The following is a 25790-nucleotide window of genomic DNA, read 5'->3' as shown; positions in this document are numbered from 1 at the left end:
TTAGGTTAGTTTTAAATAGTGGGAGAGAGGTTAGGGTTGTAAGGTCTTGTGGTAATTGATTCCATAGTTTACCAACTGAGTTAGAAAATATGGAGTCGCCTGCTGAGTTATATGATAAGGAAGTGTAAATCAACATTTTGTTAGTGGAACGTAGATTCCTCAGGTTGTTATATGACCTTATGAAGGTAGTAAGAATTGGTGTGTTGTTGGGTTGGTATAGGGCTTTGTGGGCAATTATAAGTTGGTTGAATTGTAATTGGTGAGGTAATTCAAGCCAGCCTAGTTGTTTTAGGTTCTGGCAGTGATGAATCCTGTAGGGAGTGTTTGTAGCAAATCTGGCAATATTGTTGTATGATTTAGCTAGTTTGTTAAGGTTATTTTTAGAAAGATTGGTATATATGGGAGAAGCATATAATAGGGTAGAGATTAGGTGAGTTCTAGATATTGTGGTCCTGGCTTCAGGTGTTAGGAAAGGTTTAATTCTATAGAGGGATCCGAGTTTTCTGTTAACATTCTTTATTGTGGTGTTTATGTGACTGTCAAACTTTAGACGATTGTCAATAGTAATACCTAGGAGTTTGGTGGTGGGGTCTGGTGAAATAACGGTACCATTACTGGATATGAGTGTGAAATGAAGAGGGGGAGACAAGTAAGAAGGTGTAAAGAGCAAAAGTTTGGGTTTTTTTAGGGTTAAGGAGAAGACAATGGTTAGAGAACCATTGTTCTATAGTGGTGAAAGCTTTTTGTGTGAGAGAATGAAGTTCAGTTTGGGATGTGCCAGAAGAGATTATGGTAGAGTCATCTGCATATTGAATGCAGGTAGAGAGTAGAGTAGAAAGATGAAGGTCATTTATGAAAATGGAAAACAATAGTGGTCCTAAAATGGAGCCCTGAGGGACACCTAGGGAGGTGGGAAGGAGGTCTGAAAGATGGTTTTGCCAGAGAACTGCTTGTTTTCGGTTTTCCAGGTAAGATGTAAACCAGTTCATAGCAGGATTGTCGAGAGAGAGTAACTTCAGAAGGTGGAGGAGAAGCTGATGATTGACCATGTCAAAGGCTTTGGAAAGGTCTACAAAGAATGCTGAGGAAGGAATATTTTTATTACGATTTTTGTTGATACTGTTAGTAAAGGATAACAAGGCTGTGGTGGTACTATGAAATGGCCGGAAACCATGTTGACAGCTAGAAGATTATGGAGGAGTAGGTGGTTTAGTAATTGCTTGTGGATGCATTTCTCCATCATTTTTAATTCTATATTTTAGGACTGCATTAGTACCCTCAGATTTTGGGTGCATTTTTTAGACTGGTGAAATATCAGTTTTGGAAGAATCTTTGTACTATATTAATCATTCTAATATTTTCTAGGGTTTCCAAGGATTTGAAATATTATTTGGATTATTTGGCTGTTAGTATCTATAAGGCTACTTTAAATGGTGGTTATTTGTCAAGATTTTGTAGGAAAACTACATTTTCAAATAATTACTTTCATTTTTTAAGCTGTTACCCCATGCATCAATAATTAAAGCCCACATGATTTGGGTTTATAGACTGAACTATGATGATATTTTTCCCTACAAGACACTACTATTTGAAGAGTTTATTTTTATTGAGGATATCCACTAAAGTTGTTAGAGAATAGTGCCATGTATGACACTGAAAATAGGCACAGAAGGTTTCCTCCATTATTATTTAATTGCAATATCTATGAAATGGGCCGTGATGAAAATCTGCCTAAACTTAATCTTGAACATGATTGTTTTAAGTCTACAGTGTTACCTTTTCAAATAGTAGTCACAAGGTTAAGGACATTATTAGCAAACACTAGAATATTTTATAGGATACAAAATTATCAGAATCACTTGGGCATAAACCATATTTTACTCATAGGAGGAATAATAATGTTAACAATATTTTAGAGAAAGGATTGTTTGGAGTTTTGCTTGGTATTCGTGGTTCTTTTAAATGTAGGGCCTGCAATCAGTGTGAATTTATGTTGGAGAAAAGTTGTATTAAAATCCAGCATTATAATTCACTAATAAGTTGTAATTAACATTTGAGTTGTGGTTTTGCTGGTGCAGTGTTCATTGTGGAATGCACCTCATGCCCAGCATTTTATATAGGGAAAGCTTCCCTTGTTTTAAGGTAAAGGATTTATGAACATATCTATGATATTTCTGAAAAAGAGATTATAATAATTATTTGGCAATTCATGCAAATATGTCTTCATTTTAAGAAGTTTGTTTTTAATGTTGTGGAACAAGTGTTAAGATATCCAATAGGAGATTCTTTGGAGAATAATGCACTACCTACTCTCTGAAAATCTGCTCATACTTACTCAATATAGCTTTAGACCAAAGCATAGTACTACTACTGCCCTACTATCATTCCTTAATACCATATCCCTTGCCAGAGATAACAACAAATTTGTCTCCTGCCTATTCTTAGATCTCTCTAAAACTTTCAGCACCATCTTTCACCCTTTCCTTCTGCACAAGCTAACCACCCTTAACTTCCACCCTGCTATTGTTGCATAGTTTTCCAGCTACCTCACTGACAGATTTCAAGCAGTGATGTGGCAATCTGCACTCTCCCCTCCTCTCCCAGTTAAAATGAGTGTCCCTCAGGGTTCCATCCTTTGTCCACTACTTCTCAACATCTTCACTAATCTTTTTTATTTTTCCTGTCCTCAGTCATCACTGGTCCAATACGCTGATTACTCTATTGTCATCACTATTGCTGATTCTCCCTCTGAACTCATCTCTGCAACATAGGCTTCCTTTAACTCAGTAGAAAACTGCCTCTCTGATAACTAGCTTATCCTTAACCCGCCCAAAAAACTAAGCTACTGCTTTTTCTTCCTAAAAATTACAACCACATTAAATCCACTTTCACAATCCTGTCCCTCAACATGCACATCAAGGTAGAATCTAGCACCAAACTCCTTGGTGTCATCATTGATGACCAACTGAAATTCGGCCTACACATTAACAACTGTATCAAGAAACCTCATCAGAACCTAGGGCTCCTCTACCGTAACAAAAAGTTTCTCACCAGTGAAGCTAAACTAACTCTCGCTTATGCCTACCTCCTACTCAGTCTGTTATATGGCTGTCAAATTCTTACTTGCCTCAACTCCACACTCCTTGCCAAACTTAAATCTAGCTACAACAACATAGCCAAATTTTCAGCCCATCAGACTTACAAGTCACATCACTGTCTCTCACTCAAACACCTTAACTGGCTAGAACTACCTCACCAGCTTCTTCTCCCTCAACTATGCTATCATTTATCAGCCTACTGTCTTACCATATCATCTGTCGTCTCTCACTATTCACCTGCTAGATCACTCCAGAGCTCTAACCTAGAGCTGCTACAAATCCACAAACCTAAAACTAAGAAAGGATGTATTCTCTAGAGCTAAAATCCTTTCAAGGCCTGGAACAAACTCCCACTAGAGATCAGGTCACTCAAGCAACTTAGTCAATTCAAGCTAGCCACTAAAGAATACCTGTTAAGCCAATGGACCTCCCTCTGTACCCACCCCCCTTAGAAAACTTATAAACCATAACTGCACATCTCTATCTGCTCCCAACTTATGTAACTTTCTTTAACTTTCTAGACCTTGTCTCACATTAACCTCTCTATCCTAGGCACATTACATACATTCTTATCTGCATGATATAAGATTTTATATCTGGTGACAAAACTATTGTTAGTCCTTCTGAATGATGTAGGGTTCTAAATCTGACAGACATAATGATTAGTTTACTGTAGTAAATCCTTGTTTTTCATGTATATGTTGCTTTGAATATGTTCTGTAAACCAGTTGTTGTTTACTTATTTTTGTAAATAATAATCTGTAGAACATGTGGTGCTTTTCTCCCCGGGCCTCCACTGAAAAAGGGATACTTAGCTCAGTCAGACAAACCCAGTCAACAAATATAAAATAAATAATAAAAAATGTAAAATAAATAACTTGGAATTGTGGAAACTGGTTTGGCACTTAAAACTTAATGATGGCCAGCTACTTGGTTTGAATGATGCGATTTCTATCTCTTGTATTTTAAGATTACCTTTGTCTAACTTATATTTTTTTTTTAGATTTTCATTATTTCATTTTATATTAATTGTTTAGAAGAAAATATATTTGATGATTTTTGTATGGGTTTAATTTGTTTTGGGTCATGTGTGCAGTCACACGTTTGTCTTTTGGGATTATTTAATCCTTATGTGAGTCCTTTGAACGTATTCTGTTAGGCACAGTTTCTGTAATATAAGAATGAGAATGCTAAATATATTTTTGATTGTTCTTCACATACTCTGTGGCATCAGTATGTTTTTCTCTTTTTTTTTCATTTTTTTTAAGTTTTATTCTATAGTGTTTCTCTATTAATGGGTTCCTATTTCTTAATAATTGTCTGTATAGTCAACATTGCTCACCTCTATAGTATGTCATCATTTTAATGGTGGGGGCCACACTAATGTGTTACCTAATTATTATTATGTATAGTTTGTTATATTTAAAATAAAGCTGCAGTCCAAAGCTCAAAATGAAAGAATGGTCTTTTGTTCCACTGAATTCACTCTTTTAGTTGAAACAAACAGACACACAGTCGACTAAGCACTTTCACCTAGCATTACAGCTAAAAAGGCATCTTCAGAGTCAAATGTAAAAATGCTGGATGCTTTGAATCAAGGCTCTTTGAATTCAGGTGAATACGAGTATCTTAAGGTAGAATTTCCTATTATTCCTGGAATTTTCGGAATACCTAAGATACACAAAAACATATCGATCCTCCATTTAGGCCAAGAGTTGTGGCCCAAGGATCAAAGACAGAGCCACTGGCAGCATTTATTGACCACTATTCCAAATCTGTATTGCAGACTTTTACACACATTCCTAGAGATTGTTGGCACTGTCTAGAACAGTTGGGAACTCTTGAAATGCATCAAGAATAGATTTTTGGAACTGTGGATGTTATAAACCTCTTCTCAGTGATACCGCATGATGTAGGTTTGGAATTCTATGAGCATAGTCTAGTGCAAAGTGATAAACTGGAGCAAACCAAGGAGGGAGAGTGGAGTTTGGTTTTTAGTTTGTTACATTTAGTGCCTTCTGCCAAATTGGATCCTAGGAGTGTTAAAGTATCCTATCCTGCTTATTCAAGCTGTCTTAACAATAAACAATCCTATAATTTATATAAATTTGAGTTAGATTGTGGCCTGATTATGTTGTGCACACTAAACAGTTAATCCTAAAACTTAAGATTCTACACTTTAACTGAAAAGCAATGATGTAAACTATTTCATTCTAAATTTGTAGTATTGATCAGGTACAGTAAAACATGCAATGCAGTTTTACACGTAGCATATGATATTTTATTCTTAACATATAATAATGTTACCTCATTTGTTATTTTAAGGCTCTTGACACAGATTCAGGTCTCTGGGGTGAAGTCAAATATTCAATTTATGGGGAAGGAGAAGATACGTAAGTAAAAAAAACTTTTCTCTAAAACTTTGTTTAACTAGCTCCTGTTAAAGTTATGTTCTGGATGTTGAATATATGTCATGAAAAAGATACAGATTAAAGGTAAACTAAAATAAGTAATTTGAGAAAACCTACATTAAAATTGTGTTACAAAAGTAAAGTAAAACAAAAGATTCAGACTGATTTGTGTTTCACTAAGGGCTTGCACTGGAACAGAGTAATAGATTTCAAGTTACATTGGTTTGACTCAAATAATATATGGAGTAGCTCTGTGACAATTAATGTTATACTTTCTATTTAGGATCTGCAAACTGCCCTACATCAGATAAAAAGATTAGTGCATATGACAAAGAATTGGAAGATTTGTAAATTGGTAGAATGAAGACATTGTTTCTCATAGAAGTTGTCATCATGGCATTTTTTAAATATTGAAATGTTGCATTTATCTGATTTTTTTTAATTCTTTGTTACTGTATTGTCATTGTTTCTAAAGGAACATAGTCTATTGTCATAGCAGACTCAGAAATAACTAGATGCACTTTCTTTTTGATTCCTCAGCAGTGCCTTCTAAATTCAGGAAAATAAAAGTTGTTTGACTTATCTCAACATGCACCAATTTTCATTTGATTTGCAAACGAGCTCAGAAATAATACCTTCTTTGCTAAAGCCTGTCATTTAGAAAAGTAAGACTGTGGGTTGCCTGTACTTGTTGAATGTTTAAAACATTATTTTTACTCTGAAGTAATAAAGCCGGCCTTTGATGCACACATCAGGAACACTTTGGCTTTGTCCTCAAAAAATAGAAGGAATGCGAACATCAGTACCTCAAGAGTCTTCACTGTTGCCAGTTCTTCAGCAATTGCTTTTATCTGTTAATTTTTTTTTTTGGAAGGGGAATGTTGTTCTTTAGGGCAAGTGTAATAGTCATTATTGGTTGGATCTAGTTTGGTGTCATCCCTCTGTAGTTCACTTAAAGTAGATCCTTCAGCACTCTTGGGCAGGATCATACTCAAAGTTTTTTTTTTTAAATCATTTGGAACATGGATCAGGATTCTTCTCAGATTTAAAATGATGGATATCTTTTGGATATATGGTGAGTGTTTGTTTCTACACAAACTATACCACTCATAATTAAGAAAAAAATATATTGCTTTATTAAACTATCAGTAACTATTTTCTATTTTCTATTTTTTTCAGGGATGATCCATATTTATCTGTAGTATTATGAAGCCACTGACCCTTATTTAACAGTATTGAAATAATTAAAAATTATTTTATTTTTTTATTTTAGTAATGAAATATTTAAAAGTTTATTTGTTATTCTTGAAAGAGTGCCAGTGGAGATGGTAGCACTGAAACTCTTATTTGTTTTTTTTTGTTTTTTTTCTTATTGATTTAAAAATAAATGTCATCATCTTTAAATTCTGTTTAGGAAAGCAATGAATGTTAGACAATGTATTAGTTCACATATAAAGACACATGTCATTTTTAGGTTCACACGTTTTATTGTTTATTAAGGTCTGACTCATGGCCACATAGTTGAAACATCTTTGATAGTCAGCCATTTATGCCTGTGAAAATAGTATGACATTAGTGGAAATATATAAAAATCTCAGGCAACTCATAAGACATATGAAAATGTCAAACTCATTTATGTTATGTGAGGCTGCACATAAACAATAGTGAAATGTGACTGTATTAACCTCTGCTTTCTACTTTATGTGACAGGAAATGAATAATAAGCAAAACTTGTCTTCAGTTTTCCTTGTCAAAACTATTACTTTTTTTCTCCTGGACATAAAATGCTACATAGTTAAAAATGGTTAAATTAATTAAGGTATGAGATGCAAACCTGTAATAAAACAATATGTATCTATTTTATTCTAGCAGTACTTAACTAATAATGTATCAGGACATTTCAGTGCTAGATAAAATATATATATATATATATATATATATATATATATATATATATATATATATATATATATGTGTGTGTGTGTGTGTGTGTGTGTGTGTGTGTGTGTGTGTATAAGTTATGCAGTGACCTTTTCGGAATCACTTTCCTTTAAACATTGTATTCATGAATAGAAACTTATATATCCTTCTTACTCAATATTTTCCTTCACTGGGCAAATTAGAACATCAGAAAAAATGTACATATTTGCTGAATTGCAGAAGTAAAAAAAATCTGAAGTATATCATTCTTTCATTACATCATCTATTACCCCTTTGATTATGTCTAATAGATTGTGACATGCCTGAATAAAGTAATCAGAAATTTCTTATGTATTTAATTACATGTAGGTTATTTGGGTACAAATACATCCATAACACACACACTGTATCTTTAGTTATTCTGCCTTGAAAAGAGTACTTACATTATTAACCAATAAAACATCTTGTATGTATGTGTTGTACAGGGTTTTGATCTTTAATCTTATGCAGCTTTAATTGTCTGGTATATTACCAGTAATGTTGTCATAAGCTGTTTTTATTTCTAAAATCTAGTATTAAGTAACTTTCTTTAAATCTGTTGATAAAGTGGAGCCCTACATATCATATCATGTATATGAAACCTTTACTTAATGTTTTACTGTACCATATTAGTTTATTTTGTGTTTTTCTTTCTTCTTCCTAAACTATATATGTGCATACGTGAAAGCAGCTATTATTTCTCTGGGGCTAGAGATGTCTAACCTCACCCCCTTTTCACACAGGAAAAAGGCAAAGGAATGCTTTGCTATGGATCTTTCCATTTAAAATCAGCTCACAGTCAATTCTGCGTACTGTTATCATCACCAGAGATGTAGACTTTCAGTACACAGATCACTCTAATTTTCCCACACAAAGATTACCACTGAGGAAAAATATATACTTTTGAGAATTTGAGATATAAGGAATATAAGGAAGCATACATAAGTAACCTCCCTTAGAAAACAAATAACAGAATGTTTGCATTCTCTGAGCTTTTCCATAAAATGTCATCACCATGACATTAAAACACATTAACACACTTATGCAATCAAACTGAGACATTTATAAATCACACAATTGTACATAAAGTATATTTTATTTATAGCTTGTTCCAGCATACAACTTGCTGTTATGTTTCTACCTGGAGAATATTTAATACATGATTACCAACCAACATTTATACATAAATTTACAAAAATTATTTTGTCATGCTTTCATGACCTACTCACCACTTACGTGGTATATAAAGTGCCAGTCAGCATACTGAGTATATAAGCATTTTTTAGAGATTGAAAACATATTTGTGAAATTCATTTTCCCCACATGAATGCCACTGAGGTTTAACACTGATCTTTAACCTCACTGACCTTAACTGAGGGGAAAAAATTTAGTGGCATCCATAGATTTCAATGGATGTAAGTTGCATATGCACAAGAAGCATCCATTAAAGTCTCTGGGAAACAACCTTGCATGGTGTCAGGCAGGGAAATGCTAAATTTATTTGGGCCATGGTTTTAATAAAGCATTTACAAAGCTTTTTATTAAAAATGACCCAAATAAATATGGATATACCTGTGCAAACTGCATCACTGCATTTAACTCAACAGATAATATGTCATAATGCAGTCATATATCATGACAAAACACTTTACTACCAGCTAACATGATCACATCTATGTTGTCTTGTTAGCTAATCTCACTTGCATGTTCCCTGCTAGCTTCTTCCTAGCTATAATTTCATTGTCCAGGACTTTTACGTGATTGTACCTTCCCCTCTATTTTCCTGCTTACTTTTTCTGTTTTTTTATAATTATTTACTCTACATGTTGCTCCATATTCATAGTGAAATATAAATTAGAATCAGAAAAAGTAACCACAATCTGAAAATGTCATCAACAGGTCCCTCATTAGATTCATAGGCTCATAAGTACTTACTAGGGTACTGACCTGTGAGGATGCTAAAAAGCTTAGCTTTACATTCCCATGGTAGTTTTTAGATCTTATATTCTGCATATGAATAACCCATTGATAGGCTGAACAAGGACATCTTATGGCAATTACACATTTGCCCTATAAATGAGAAATAAGGGTGGTAAACCAGGGTGGATTTGTGCTTACCTATTCATTCATCAAAATTATTTTTGAATAGGTTTAATAGCATTACTTTGCTCTATATAAAGTGGAAGACAGTTCCACAGAAGAGGCTTCTCTGCAATATATACCCATCACACTTTTTATGTTGAAAATGAGACTGAGATCCCTTGAGCTGCTGTTCAGGCTACCTTTGGACTTGCAAAATTGTTAACAGATCTCACAGGACAAGGTCTGTCGCACCTTTATATATGAAGCAGAAGTCATCTCATAGTAGCCTGTATGTTGATCAAAGGACAGTTCATTGTCAGCATAGGTTCCCAGATCTGAGGGATCAACTTTCTGGAGTATGTTTTCAATGTGATAGTTACAAATTAAAACAATGAGTAAAAAGGTCACACAGACAAAAAAATCATTAAAACCTACAAGGAAAATCTAGACAAGGTAGAGTTTCCACTGTGTGATTCCTTAAACTTTTTGTATTACAGGCACAAGGGATATATGCAAATGACATCTAAAGGACATTAGGAGTTTTAGCTATATGGCAGTTCTGAATACCCATGACTTTATTTAAGTCTGTAATGGACAAATTCAGGCTAATAAAGCAACCACTCACTAGTTGTAGGCATGCAGGTTTCAGCCTTCTTATGGCCTTATCAGTACAGCATAAGTAGACTGTTTGGCTAACCTTTAGAAACACAGGGTTGTCATACCCAGCTGATGTCCATAACCATTAGGGTATCTGAAAAATATCCCAACTAACAAACTAAAACAATGAGTAAAATGGCACACAGACAAACCAATCACTAAAAGCTACAAGAAAAATCTATACAAACTAGAGTATCCACTGTGTGATTCCTTAAACCTCTTGTATTAGAGGCTCATGGGATATGTATACAAATAACCCTTTAAGAACAGCAGGTGTTTTAGCTAAACGGCAGTTCTGAATGCTATTACTTTTTTCTTTTTAAGTCTGTTATGGACAAATTTAGCCAAACTCCACTAGTTTTGGACATGCATGCTTCATCCTTGTTATGGCCTCATTAGCACAGAGTAAGTGAAATGTTTGGCTAACCTTTAGAAACACAAGGTTGTCGTACCCAGCTGATGTCCATAACCATTAGGGTGTCTGCAAAGTATCCCAACTAATAAAGTATAACAATGTGTAAAGCGGTCATAAAGACAAACCAAGTAAAAACTGCAAAAAAAAAAAACAAAAATCTGGACAAGCTAGAGTTTTCACATTGTGATTCCTTAAATCTCTTGTATTAGATGCACATGGGATATATGCAAGTGACCCCTTAAGGACATCAGGTGTTTCAGCTATATGGAAGTTCTGAATACCCATGACTTTTTTCTTTTTAAGTCTGTTATGGACAAATTCAGACCAGTAAAGCCATGTGCCTCTAATACAAGAGGTTTAAGGAATCACATATTTGAAGTTCTAGCTTGTCTAGATTTTTCTTTTAGTTTTTATGTGATAGTTACAAGGAAAGTCATGTTTATCAAAGGATATGCATTTACATTTTTGACATTAAGTTTTAGTCTATAGCTTGGACACTAGCTATTGGTTTGGGAAAGGCCCTCTTGGGGGATTTCAGTGTCATCTGCAGAGTTTATGAAGGTATCAAGTTTAGAGTCATTTGCAAACTTGGTCAGCCATAAACCCTTAACATTTGCATTGATCTCCAAGACATAAATGCCAAACAGCAATGGCCCAAGGATTGAACCCTGGGGAAAAACATCTGCATTGTCCATTGAACATCCACATCCAATTCAGCAATGTATAGGGCTGTCCCCCTAATTCACCCAGACAGTATACTATATGGACATGAGGCACAAAATTCTAAACTTAGTCTTAATTTCTTTCAACTTCCCCTCCACTTTTTGTGAGCTCATTTCAGAAGCACATAGGACGGATTGTAAAATGAAACCACCTACATTATAACTTAGCACTGTTTTGCAATACATCAATGAAAAGTCAGTTGAAAACTAGGAGAAAGTATTCCTAAATAGAATGTAGCAGAATGTGAAGAGTTATAACACAGATGTTATGAAAGAAGGTGAAAACTTACTTATTAATTTTGTCAGATATGATAGATTGTTATATGTAGATACATTTGAGTATTTCTTAGAAGGGTAGAGCCTAACTTTTTATCTACCTCTTTTGTTGTTCTGAGCTCCTTGGGAATCATAAAAACAAAATATGTGGGTCTACAAAATAGATAAATAAATAAATAGACATATACGTTCACATATATAAATATATAAATTACTAGTCTCCCCCCAGGACACAAGTGTTCTTCAGCAATTGAATTCTGCTTGCTGAGCACACTCAAGCAACTCTGCAGTCTGCAGCTACCACTTCGCCCATACAGTATAAGAAGGAATCAGTACTGCAAAACTAAACAAGGATATACATGTTGAGGCTCAAGAGCAGGAGCACACTCAAGCAACGCTGCAGTCTGCGGCTACCACCCCACCCATACAGTCTATGAAGGAATCAGTATGGTAAAACTAAACAAGGATATATATATATATTGAGCCTCAAGAGCAGGGTAAGTCCATCCAGGAATTCTACTTGTATGTGTTATGAGAGTGAAGCTATAACATTAGCAGTATTTCTTAGTAGTTCTCAGCATGCTAATAAAACTAACTGCTGTAGCCTTGTGTTCCCCCCAGCTAGATTTAATTCAGATCTCTGTGATTAAATTAACCATCAAGCAGCCCTCTCAGTGCTTTCTGTCTTAGTTTGTATCACTTGAGCCCCACCTGTTTATTTGCATCTCTGTACATTCCCCTTCATTGCTAATGTATCTCCCTACTCTAATCTGAGCACAAACTGGCTAGTAATAAGCAAGTGAATGTGAAGACACACTCCCAACTTAATAAATTTTGCTGTCTCTTCTTTCCTTCACTTTACAGATAGAGTTTGAATTATTACTCACCCCTTCTGAGACCTTCACTGATAGATTTCCACTGATTGCCTCTCTGGTTTCACTGGTTTATTTGCATTCCGCCTAGTTTACACCTCTTGTGCTATCCCTCTCCCCCAATACTAAGTCTATATTAGAATGCTGCTGAGCATGGAGCCATCTTTAAATTACTAGTCTCCCACCAGGATACAAGTGCTCTTCACCAATTGAATTATGCTTGCTGGTAAGCCATTAGACCTCAGGAATTTGCTTAAAGTGGTCAGATTTGTAAAGTAACACTTACTTTTGCCCATTGCTTTTGTCTTGGGCTCTGCACCACTCCATTCGCCCTTGCTAACACTTGGTCTATCTCCGCTCCCCCGCCCTGCCCCCAATTCCCTCCCACCCCCCACTACCTCTACATTTATAGTAATCGCAACCAAACCCACAGCTCAACCTCACCTCACCTCCACCAATCACAGCTTTTCAAGTCAGATCACATTACACCACACCCACTTGCTCCACCACAAAATACTCCCAACCACTCTCATCCTCGCTAGGCATTATTACATCACCTCACACTACTTACCCATCCACATATAGTGCAACCCTATAATTCCTGTCCACACCTCCACCTAGAACCAACTTAAACTTTATAACCATGACTATCGCACAGTTTTTCTGTCTTCTCATAATTCTTTATAACACCACAAGTTATCACTCTAGCAATATCCCTAAACTTAGTAGCACAACACTATATTATGCACTCTCATATACAGACACCGCACATTATAATAATAATATCTGCCCACAATTGTTCAAGAACTACATAACAGACCAGTTCAGGACTAAACACATATGCTCTCATTCCTACTCCAAAAAAAACCAATAATTTCTCACACTCATCAGCAAACTCCAACATCTGTATCACCATTTTAACACCAGGCTCACCATAAGTGGGGACATCCACCCCAACCAAGGCCCAAATCCATCCTGTTCAACACAAACTGCTCCAACACAATTGTCAGAACATAATACCCCCACTATCTTCATCCCTGGGCAAATCAACAACAGCAGCAAAACCAACCATCTTTTAATGCTAAATATTAATATTAGAAGTATCAGAAATAAAATATCTGAACTCCAGGCCACAATAGCACACTACTCCCCAAACATAGTTGCTTTAACAGAAACCTGGCTAAATAAAAACATAGGTAACTCAGAAGTTCTCCCTACCAGCTACAATATCATTAGACAAGACAGGCCCTTTCATAAAGGGGTTGGAACTGCCTTACTTTATAAGTCCAACTTAACTTTACATCAAATACCAAACTCCTCCCCCTCCCCCAATAATTGGGACATATTTAACTCACAACTTCAACTTCACCCTAAAAAGGTCATCACCACAATTGTGATCTATATTCCACCTGGTAATACACCTGCTAGCCTTGAAGACTTCGTATCCTGGTGTTCTTCCACATACACACAATAAACCCTCATTCTGGGGGATTTCAACCTAGATTGATTCACCTGTATATCAGAACCACCAAGTAATCTAATAAATCGCCATGGCTACCAGCAGCTAGTCCAAATTCCAACTAGATGTGATAAAAAATATAAAAGGGAATCCGTCCTTGACTGGGTCCTAACTAACAACCCCACCTAGTACCCCCCCCCCACAGGCAGTCTCCCAGACACCTTAAGTGACCACAACATAATATATCTTATACGTAGTAGAACAAGCATATGCAAAACCACTAACTATAAATCCACTAAAAACACAAAAAAATTCTCTCCTGAGGTCCTCAATACTTTACTCTGTAACTGTGACTGGACCGCCCTAAAAACCCTCCCACTTGACCAGGCTGTAGCATATTTCAACAAAATATTTCTACAACACCTAGACACTGTCACTCCATTGCACAAAATCAAGGTTAGAACCTCTGCAAACCCCTGGCTCGGTAAAGAAACCAAACAAATCCTCAAGTCCAGCGACACTGCCTGGCTTTACTATCAAAAAACGAAAGAAATACAAAGCCTAACTAAGTACCAAGAACTGCGCAACCGTGCAAAAAAATGCATTAGGCTGGACAAAAAAAAATCCTACTATACAACATTACAAACTAAATACCAACACAACCCCCCAAAATTTTGGAAAAATGTAAACCAGCTACTGAAACCCACCCAAACGGCTACCCCCAAACCAACCACCCCTGACACTAAAGTTCCCATGGAAACACAATTCAACTCCCACTTTGTGAACTCAATTCTATCCTTAGTATCACAGGACAGTTCCAACCTCACTACCCTCCCTCCAACACAAATAATACTAATACAAGATTTACCCTCAAAACTGTTTCCACCACTTCAAACAAAAGCATCCTCTCCAAACTAAAAACCTCATCAACAGCAGCTAACCTACTCTCCAGCTATTTCTTGAAACTCACAGCAGATGCTATTGCTATCCCAATCTCCACTCTCATACACAGATCAGTTGTTGAAAACTATATGCCCAAACTCTGGAAAATATTCTATGTTACACCCATACATAAAGACAGCACCTCCACTGAACTTAATAACTACAGACCCATTGCTATACTCTCCCCCCCTGGCCAAAATCCTAGAGAAATGCATTCATACTCAGGTGCTAAAGTATCTCCTGGACAGCAACATCCTGTCACCTACTGAACATGGTTTCAGACCTGCCCATAGTACCACTACAGCTCTCCTCTGCTTCACAGGCACAGTAAACCATCTCAAAAATGAAGGCCTGCAGGTGTCAACATTTTTTTAGATATGTCCAAAGCATTTGACATGTCTCGCACCAAATCCTGCTAAATAAACTAAACCAATATCACCTATCAAATTCCACTCTTACCTGGTTCCAAATCTACTTAACTGACAGGTACCAAGCTATGCAATGGGAAAATTCTCTCTCTCCTCAGCTGCCCATAACTATAGGAGTCCCACAGGGTTCAATCTTAGGACAACTACTATTCACAATCTTCACAAATGACCTCCATACCTCCACACAGCATGCATCTGTCATTCAGTATGCAGATGATACTACCTTAATATGTGCTGCACAAAACATTCCCACCCTCCTGCAAACTACTCATCTAGCATTCTCTGACATTGAAAACTACCTTACCAAAGCCCAACTTATCCTCAATCCAAAGAAAACTCAGCTTATGATTATAACCAGTTCTTTTTTTTTTTTTCAAAACAGGTTTATTGTTTTAACATATAAGATAAATATCATAACAATTTTATACAAGTAATTAAAAATAGGTATTATTATAATATTCAACAAAACAACTAAAGTATTTACAAAGACATCCACTACAATTAGATCAATTAATTAAACTAAAATACCGTGCTATTGAAATTAGAATTTTTTTAACAAATTTTGTAAATTATCCCATACAATATAATATGATGTTTTTCTAGTTGTTCTCATTCTAATTGTGCTTATTTCCATATGGCACATTATATTCATAACATTTTTAAATTCATTGAACGAAGGAGGTGTATCTGAAATCCAATTTCTAGTTATTATTTTCCTGGCCACTGCTAGGATAGACCATAACAAGGGAAGCTTAATCTTTTAACACATTGAGGTACAGGTGTGTTGAATAATATAAGAGACTTAGAAATAATGAAATTGTCTGTAAAAGAGCCTGCAAAATTCATTAATTGACTTCCAGTATTCTTTCAACTTCATACAGTCATAAAACATATGAGCCCAGTCAGCATTAATTTCTACATTACATCTCTTACATAGATTATCTTTATTATTTATTTTATTCATCATCAAAGGTGTATAAAAGATCTATGTAAAAATTTCCATGTATAAAGTCTCCAGACAATGGAAGATGTAGTTCTATAAGCAGATTCCAATATATATTGTTTATCTTGTTGAGTTGGTGGGTCCCCATTAATGGAGGTGAAATAATTCCAGTATGAATCTACACTGTAAAAAGTTTCTTGTCTGATAATTTTATGTATATATGAAAGTTTACCTTTATCAGAAACTTTATGCTGTAAATTTAATATCAAGTAATCAATCAGTTTTGGAATAGATTCTTTAACTGTTATAGACATTAGATCTATTCTATCAATGAGATGTTGTATAAAGATCTGAACCTCTAACCAGCAAGTTTCTCTTAGATCAAATTCTTGTTTTAAGAAATCTAGATTTTTAACTTTATTATCAGATATCAGCTGATACCAGTACTTTAGATCATTATCTATAGCTAAATGAGCTCCTTCAGAAGTAGATGACATAAGCATACCCTGAGTATACATTATAGGAATACAATAAAATTCCATTCCCTATACTTAGGGTGCATGAATATAAAGTTACGATAACTAATAATAATATTTAATGGGTAACAAACCATATGTTTAGGTGTAATAGGTGAAGTACAAAATTCCTTTAGCAACCACAACATGGAGTTATTTACAATCATATTTTTATGTGTTAAGGAGATTTTCATGAAGTGCATACTAATTAGCTCCCAATAATCTTTCCATTTTGCGATATATGACTGATCTATTAATAAAGTAATAACTTTTATAATAGAAGAGATAATATATAAATTAAAGTCTGGAAAAGAAATACCCCTTGAGACCAGCTATTAGTATGTTTCTTTAATGCAATCCTAGGTCTATTAGGTGCCCATAAGAAATTTAACATTAGTGTATTCAGTTTCTTGATAATTATTTTTGTAGGTGAAAGTATTATTGATTGTATTAAGTATAAAATCTTGGGGAATATTATCATTTTAATAATTGTAAGTCTCTCCTCCATAGTAAAAAACATATTATTCCAGGTATTAAAAAGATTTTGTATATTAAGAAAACAGGTATTATAGTTATGATATATAATAGATTTAATATATTTAGATAGTATTATACCTAAATAAGTTATCTGACCTGAATTGGGTACATATTTAGTAAAATCACTAATGAGAATATTTTTTCGTGTATATATAGGTAGTATTTTAGTTTTTTCTTCATTGAATATTAAACCAGAAATACTTTTAAAATTCATCATTTTATCAAATAAAGACTGCATAGAAGAATTAGATCCTGCTGATGTAATTAGAACATCATCTGCAAAAAGTTGAATTTTTGATGTTGTATTTTCGTCTATTTCAAAACCCTCTATGTCAGTACTGTTTCTAATCAAATTAGCCCAAGGCTCCATTACTAAAGTGAATAATAGTGGAGAAAGTGGACATCCTTGCTTTGTACCTTTAAGAATGGGTATTTTTGTGAAACATATGTTCCTACCTTAATATAAGCCAGCGTTCCTTTGTATAAATGCTCAATTAAATTTACAAATGCATCAGAGAAGTTTGTGCATTTCAGTAAGGTAAACAGATAGTCCCAACTTACTGAATCAAATGCTGAACCTATATCAAGACTAATAAGTGTTAAATCTTTCTTTTTCCTATTTGCAAAATCAATTAATGTTAAAGTTCTTCTTATATTATCAAAAGTATTTCTATTTACAATGAAGCCCGTCTGATCTATATCTATAATGCCGCGGATGATTGTCTTCAATCTATCAGCAAAAATACTCATAAACATTTTATAATCAACATTAAGTAATGAGATGGGTCGATATGAAGAACATCTAGTTGGATCTTTATTAGGTTTTAAAATTGGTGAAATAAATGTATATTGCCAAGATGGGGGGGCTATTAACTCAGTTTGGGCCAAAATAAAAACCTTATGTATTAATGAATATGTAGTTTTAGAAAGGATTTTATATATCTCTGGTATAATACCATCATTACCCGGTGCTTTGTTTGATTTAAGCTTATTTATTTGTGTAATAACTTCTGTATATGAAATACTCTTGTCCAATAGTTTAATCTGTTGTTTATTAAGCTTTTTATTCATGTTTGTGGTTATAAACTCCTTTATTTTATCTTTAGGTTCCATGTTAATGTTGTTATGGTTAATCTTGTGAAAGTGATTTCTAAATTCATCCAGTATTTCTGGTATACTAGAAACATTCTTCTTTTTCCTTAGAGAAAAGATTTCTTTGATATGGTTTTGTTTATTCAATCTTTTGTTTTATTTTTAAGTCTATGTAAGTATTTGGGGCTTATTGAATAAGACAAAACTTGTATTTCTCTAAAGTTATTTTAACTTTATGAGTTAAAATTTCTTTGTATTTCTCATTTAGTTTGTTTATTTCTTCAATAACTTTCTTGTCCATAATATTTTCTTTATTATTATGTTTATAAGAGTCTAATTTACTTTGAATATCTAACAATTCCTTATCCCAAGATTTCCTTTTATTATTATACCATCTGATACTTTGTCCATATAGATATGATTTTAAGGCATCCCAAACATAGACAATGGAGACTTCAGGAGTATTATTTATGTCTAGAAAATGTTGTACTTCTGAAAGTATATATTCTTTATAGTCTTTTAGCTGAGTTAAGTATGCTGGTATCCTTTTGATCTGAACATTATGAGTATTTTTTATCATGAATTCAAAAACAATTGAGTTATGATCAGATATAGGACATGAAATGATTTTGGAATTAATTAAATCTGTTACCATCTGGTTAGAAATAAAGACCCTATCTATTTTTGAATAAGTTTTGTATCTGTTAGAAAAAAGGTGTATGGTAATGATTTTGAATCTATCTGATTATTAATATCATTCAAATGATAAGAATTAGCAAAATCATTTAAATGTTTTGCATTAGATGTAATTCTTCTTTTCCTTATAGTGGTAGTATCACTTTCATGTAGTATACAATTAAAATCACCAGCTAAAATAATAGCCGCTATAGAGAATGATTTGATCTTATCAATATGATGTTTCACTGTATTAATACCAATTCCAGGTATCCAATATACATTAATTAAAGTGTAAGTCTTCCCATTAATTTGTATTGTAACCATACAAAACATTCCTTTGTCATCCTGAAAAGACTTAATGGTTTTAGGAATGGGCATACTTTTATTCCATAAAATAGCCACTCCTCTTTTTTTCTGAGTGTGCTCTGAACTAACCAATACTGTATACTTATTAGTGGCTAGTTTATCAATATATTTTTTCAAGAGATGGGTTTCTTGCAGGAAGACTAGATTGGCCTTGTGTAAATTAATGTATCTTATTAGGCTTGCCCTTTTACACGGATTATTCAATCCATTAATGTTTAAAGAAATTCCTTTTAAAGATGTCATTTGGCATTTTTAAAACTCAAGAATCTTATGATCGAAATAACAAATAACAAGATAAATAATGTTACATCTCCTCTTTAGGTGTACCTTTAAATATAGCTGTATTTATTAAATCTCTTATGGGATTTTGTATAGGATTCAATTTTGTTTGTAGTGACAATGAGTATACAAAATATATTGTGGATGTCAAAACTATATACATATAACAATGAACAAGTGAAAATAATGTAAGGATTAAACCTTGCATCCAGCCTGGAGTTGAAAACTCCAACTTAGAGTAGTATTTACTACTCAAGTTAACCCCCTACCCTTAGCAGCAGTACCTCAGCTACCACCTTATCAATTTAATACTAGTTATATTTAACTGAGGTTAACAGTTTTCAATTCAATTATCTATCAAGACAAAACTACACATTTGGTAAAACAGCATCATATAAACTAAAATAAACTTTTTTTTTTAAACTGTTCATACTACTATATAGATCTATGTAATATATAACACTTGTATTCAAATAGAATTCAAATAATCTTGATGTTAGAAATCAAGAGGAGAGAAAATTAGGTTCTAACATTCATTTAAATCAAAAACTTTATCTAATATGATTCAGACATTACATATATTAAGATGCATCTATTTTCTGTCATGTGAATACTATTAACAGCTTCCAAAAAAAAAAATCTTGAATTGTTTGTATATGAGCATTTACTTAAACTCATTATTGTCAATAGAGTAAAATATTGTATTCATAAAAATTATTATAAATCATATTGCATAGTTATGCAAATTCTCAGAAACACTTGCATTATTAAAAAAAAAAAGCCATCACACACATACACACAGACACACACACACATACATACACACACACATACACATATACACACACACACACACACACACACATATATATATATATATCTGATCTCACTGAGTTATGTCCTTGTTGAGCACTATCCTACTTGCTGTCCCTAGAATAAATCTGTCTGCTTTATAGAAAATAATGCACAGCAAACACATTTTAGTAACCAGATTTTACAATCATGCTAACCTACTGCTTTAAAATATATCACATGACATTTCTTCCAGAATAGAATTATAAAATTGTTTATGCATGTCAATCAGATTAATTAAATGAATTATAATAAAGTATATGTTTGGAACAGAAGTTTTTAACACAGATTATTATGCTGCTGTTAAGTAGATTTTCAAAAACATTTAAATAAATGTTTCATTTTCTATGCCTTCTAAAATAAGACATTTACTTACTACAAGAAACTACATCATTTAAACTCATTATAACTGACATTTTATGAATAGAGTATTTTTCCTGAATCTGTGGTGTGTCAGTATGATAACTAGGTCAGAGGTTATACTAACTGCTTTCAGTTTCTCTGTGAGAATTCTGTGAGTTGAAGCTTTTGAAGTAGTTCATGGACACTGTGCATGAGACAGCCCACATCCCAGATTGTCTCCCTTAACATTTTGGCGGAAACTTATTAAAACTTGTGGCAAACATTCATTTTGTCAATAGAGTAAAATATTGTATTCATAGAAATTATTATAAATCATATTGGATAGTTATGCAGATTCTCAGAAACACTTGCATTATTATATAAAAAAAGCCATCACACTCACACACACACATACACATACATACACACACACACACACACACACACACACACACACACACACACACACACACACACACACACATATATATATATCTGATCTCACTGAGTTGTGTCTTTGTTGAGCACTATCCTACTTGCTGTCCCTAGAATAAATCTGTCTGCTTTATACAAAATAATGCACAGCAAACACATTTTAGTAACCAGATTTTACAATCATGCTAACCTACTGCTTTAAAATATATCACATGACATTTCTTCCAGAATAGAGTTATAAGATTATTTATGCTTGTCAATCAGATGAATTAAATGAGTTATAGTAAAGTATATGTTTGGAACACAAATTTTTAACACAGATTATTATGCTGCTGTTAAGTAGATTTTCAAAAACATTTAAATAAATGTTTCATTTTCAATGCCTTCTAAAATAAGACATTTACTTACTTCAAGAAACTACATCATTTAGACTCATTATAACTGGCATATTTTATGAATAGAGTATTTTCCTGAATCTGTGGTGTGTCAGTGTGATAACTATGTCAAAGGTTATACTAACTGCTTTCAGTTTCTCTGTGAGAATTCTGTGAGCTGAAGCTTCTGAAGTAACTCATGAACACTGTGCATGAGACAGCCCACATCTCAGATTGTCTCTCTTAACATTTTGGCGGGAAACTTATTAAAAACTAGTGACAAACATTCATTTAGCAGTGTAAATGGATCTAAACATGACAAAACCTTCACAATGTATTCCACAGATCATTACAGCCTCTATGTAAGTGAAATTAAGCCCAAAATTACCAACAAGCAATAAAACTCAACATTCTTCTCCCAACTCAATTTTCATACAAATCCTATTATTCACTGTGCCCACACAATCAAAAGCATTTCTATATATTAATAAAGAAAAGAAAAAGAGAGTAGAAAATAAAAGGGAGTGAGGCAGAAATAAAAAAATGTAAGAGAAAGCTGTAAGAAGTATATACAATGGAATGTTACTTACTGTTTATATTAATAGAGTTAAAAATAAAACATATTATTTACTCTTATTTAGTTCTGATTATTATTAGTTAAAGCACAACAGATTATTTACAAACAGACATAAGCAGTATAATCAAGAAAGTATAATTAGAAATAGCATTTGAAGAACTTATAAAAACTTTTACAAGGAATAAATATGTTGTTATTCTATTAATGATATTTTCATTACTGTTCTCTCCCTGCTCTCCCCCACCCTTTACCCACTACATAATCTAAATAGAATGTCATTGTTTAAACAAAGAAAATAATAAAAGGAGAAGGAAAAAAAAGGTAAAGATAAAAAATGTATCAAATTACTAACCTTACTTCTTTTCAGAAAGAGAAACAAATTGAATCACAGCTTGCCATTAAATCTTCAGGTATTTTGACTGGTTATGAAACAAAACATTTCTTTGCACATAGAGAATAACTTTGATTAAATCTTTTCCAAAATATTTGTGGCTTTCTGGAAATGCAGGAACTATATTCAAAAGATTAATAATGAACTAAAATGATGAGAAAAAAAACATATAACAAATCATTTGTTTTTTAGTTTCTTCTTCTTCTCTGAAGTCTTCCACGAAGCTTCAGTTGCCAATCTCTTTAATGAAGAACTAGCCCATTCCATTTCTTCTATTTTATCCAAAATCCTTTTTCTTTGACAAACAGTAAAGCAGAGTCTAAATCATCGAAAACCTTAGGACCATCAGGAAGGAAGATTTTAAGCTTGGCAGGAAACAGAAGGTATGTTTTAAACTGTGCTTTTTAAGCTCCCTTATTAGTGGCAGAAAAACTTTTCTTTTAGCTATTACCATGGAAGAATAGTCATTGTCAAAACGCACAGTTGTCTCATTAATCTTAACAGGAGCTTTAGCCCAAGCAGATTTAAGAACCATCTCTTTATCAAAAGATGATAGAAATCTAACTATAACTGATCTAGGATATTTTTTGTTAGAGTTAGTATTAGCTATAGATCTGTGTGCTCTTTCGATACCAAAAGAGAATGCTTCTGGTAAGTCTAAAGTTTTAGGGAGCCAAGTTGTTAAAAAAGAAGTAATATTGTTACCTTCAATATTTTCTGGCAGTCCAAAAATCCTAATCCAGGTCATCCAGCTTTGTTTGTAAATGTGTATTTTGTTTCAGCAGAAACTCAATGTTGATTTCCTCTTCTTGGATTCTATTTTCCATGTCATTCACAGCTTCTTCTATGCCTGTCATCTGGTTCTTCTGTTGTTGCAGGTCTGTATGTAACAGGTCTATTTGTTTTGTAGTTTTTTCTATGAAGGTGTCTATTTTAGTATCCATTTTATCCATTTTATCAGTAAGTTGCTGGATTATAATTATCAGAGACTGAAGTTCTTTCTTGATGCTGGAGTCTTGAGAATTTGTCTTACTGGAACTCATTTCAGACTGATAAACTGACAGGAAAATTTCCACAGTGATTTCTGACAGGAATATTGTTAATATTTCCTTTCTTTTTTAGATATAGTTCAAGAACTATATAAAACAAACGTATTTAGAAAGAAAATTACTTCAAAAATTAATTTTTTAAGTAATTAATTCCTGTCAGTGTAATGAAATTGGTGGAGCTGAAGAAATCTGCTGCTATCCTGTGTTCATCCTTGGCCATGCCGATTATAACCAGTTCTAACAAAAACACTGACAACAGTCAATTCACTATCTACTCCACAAATGCTACTCCAGTCACTCTAGTGGCACAGGCTAAGCTATTTGATAGTCATCTCAACTTAACTATTAAAAAATACGTGCCAAAATGGGATCACTCTACCGTATCAAACCATTTCTTACCAACAACACAAGATCAGCCATTGCTCACTCCCAACTTCTATCCACCCTACTTTATGCATCTCCCATTATGACTAATCTCAATAAAACTGAACTAAGCAAAATGGAAGCCTGCTATAACAGAATTGCCAGGTTTGCTGCAAATTGCTCATATAGTCATCACTGTACTGCTTTGAGACAGCTACACTGGTTTGAACTGCCCAACCTCCTAACCTACAATCAGGTCTGCCTCTGTTCTTCTATCTATTACCTCTCCAATAAGTGTCCTGCCCTCAAAAACCTAGTACAACATCACTCAGCCTAAACGCTTCTTAGATCATCAAGCAAACTACTACTAGAAGTCACCAACAGCTACAATAGCTTTGGAGACATACTATATAGTAGTTCAGTGGCTAAAAAATGGAACTCTCTCCTCACTAGCATAAAAAACACATCATCCAAAGCCTCCTTTAAAAACTTCATTATGCAACATCTCAAGCAAAGCTGGCAGTGCCATGACTGGTCCCCAGGCTAGTGAAAGGTACACATACTATACCTAGAGTACTTGATAATAGTTTTCACTCTTACTATCAAACACTGGCTAATGTACAATGTATGTGCTGTACCTGTGTACTATGTATGTATTCTACCTATGTTCTAAATTTCAGCTGTACACGACAAATCCATTAATTATCTTTATTTTTAAATTAATATTGTCTTGTTTGTTCTCTCCACTGTAACTGTTGATGTGCTACATAACATTGTTAAAACATGTCTATTGTAATTTGTGTGTATACTGATCATGTCTAAATATCTAAATGTATCTGTAATTTTTCAATGTGGAGCTTTTCTCCCTAGGCCTCTGCTGAAAATGGGCCTTTTCGGCTCAGTCAGACACCCCCAGTTAACAAATGTAAAATAAAATAAATAAATAAATAATAAAATAAGTATATATATATATATATATATATATATATATATATATATATATATATATATATATATATGGGTTTACCTGATAACACTGACACGCCAAAACACAGACAACGAAATAACCAACACTAAAAAAAATGAAAAAATGAAAAAAAAGAAAGTTTAAAAACACAAAACTTCACCTGCCCGACAAACCAAAATCCCGACAATCAACAAAACAAATACCTTTCCCGAAAATCACACACACAACACAAGCACACCAAAAACTTTACAAACCTACACTAAACCTTACATGCACAACTATCTATGCATTTACCTTAACCCAAACCCTAACCCTAAGGTCCGTCACTATCGCACACTTACCTTACCTGCACCCTAAACCTAACTCACTTAATCCACCCCTAACCCTTAACTCTGTCACTATCGCACACTTACCTTACCTGCACCCTAACCCTAACTCACTTAATCCACCCCTAACCCTTAACTCTGTCACTACCGCACACTTACCTTACCCACACCCTAAACCTAACTCACTTAATCCGCCCCTAACCCTCAAGTCCGTCACTGTCGCACACTTACCTTACCCGCACCCTAACCCTAACTTACTTAGCCCACCCCTAAACCTAATGTCCGTCACTATTGCACACTTACCTGACCCACACTTTATCCTAATGTCTGTCACTATCACACACTTACCTTACCCACACCCTGACCCTAACGTCCATCTCTAT

General features: G+C 33.9%; 1 protein-coding gene across 5 annotated transcripts in view; it reads left to right on the top strand.

Moving 5' to 3' along the window:
• CDHR1 (cadherin related family member 1) overlaps positions 1-25790 on the top strand; it is a 532835-nt gene that overhangs the window by 363235 nt on the left and 143810 nt on the right. For all 5 annotated transcript variants that reach the window (XM_044056525.1, XM_044056524.1, XM_044056526.1 and 2 more), the window contains one exon: positions 5424-5491. In XM_044056525.1, the coding sequence (XP_043912460.1) occupies positions 5424-5491 (68 nt within the window). The remainder of the gene's footprint in view (positions 1-5423; positions 5492-25790) is intronic.

The sequence above is a fragment of the Protopterus annectens genome, chromosome 14.part0, assembly GCF_019279795.1.
Source record: "Protopterus annectens isolate FY-2018-M chromosome 14.part0, PAN1.0, whole genome shotgun sequence".
NCBI classification, from domain to species: Eukaryota; Metazoa; Chordata; order Ceratodontiformes; family Protopteridae; genus Protopterus; species Protopterus annectens.
The sequence above is the reverse complement of the archived record's forward strand: the minus strand, read 5'-3'. Positions and strand labels throughout refer to the sequence as shown.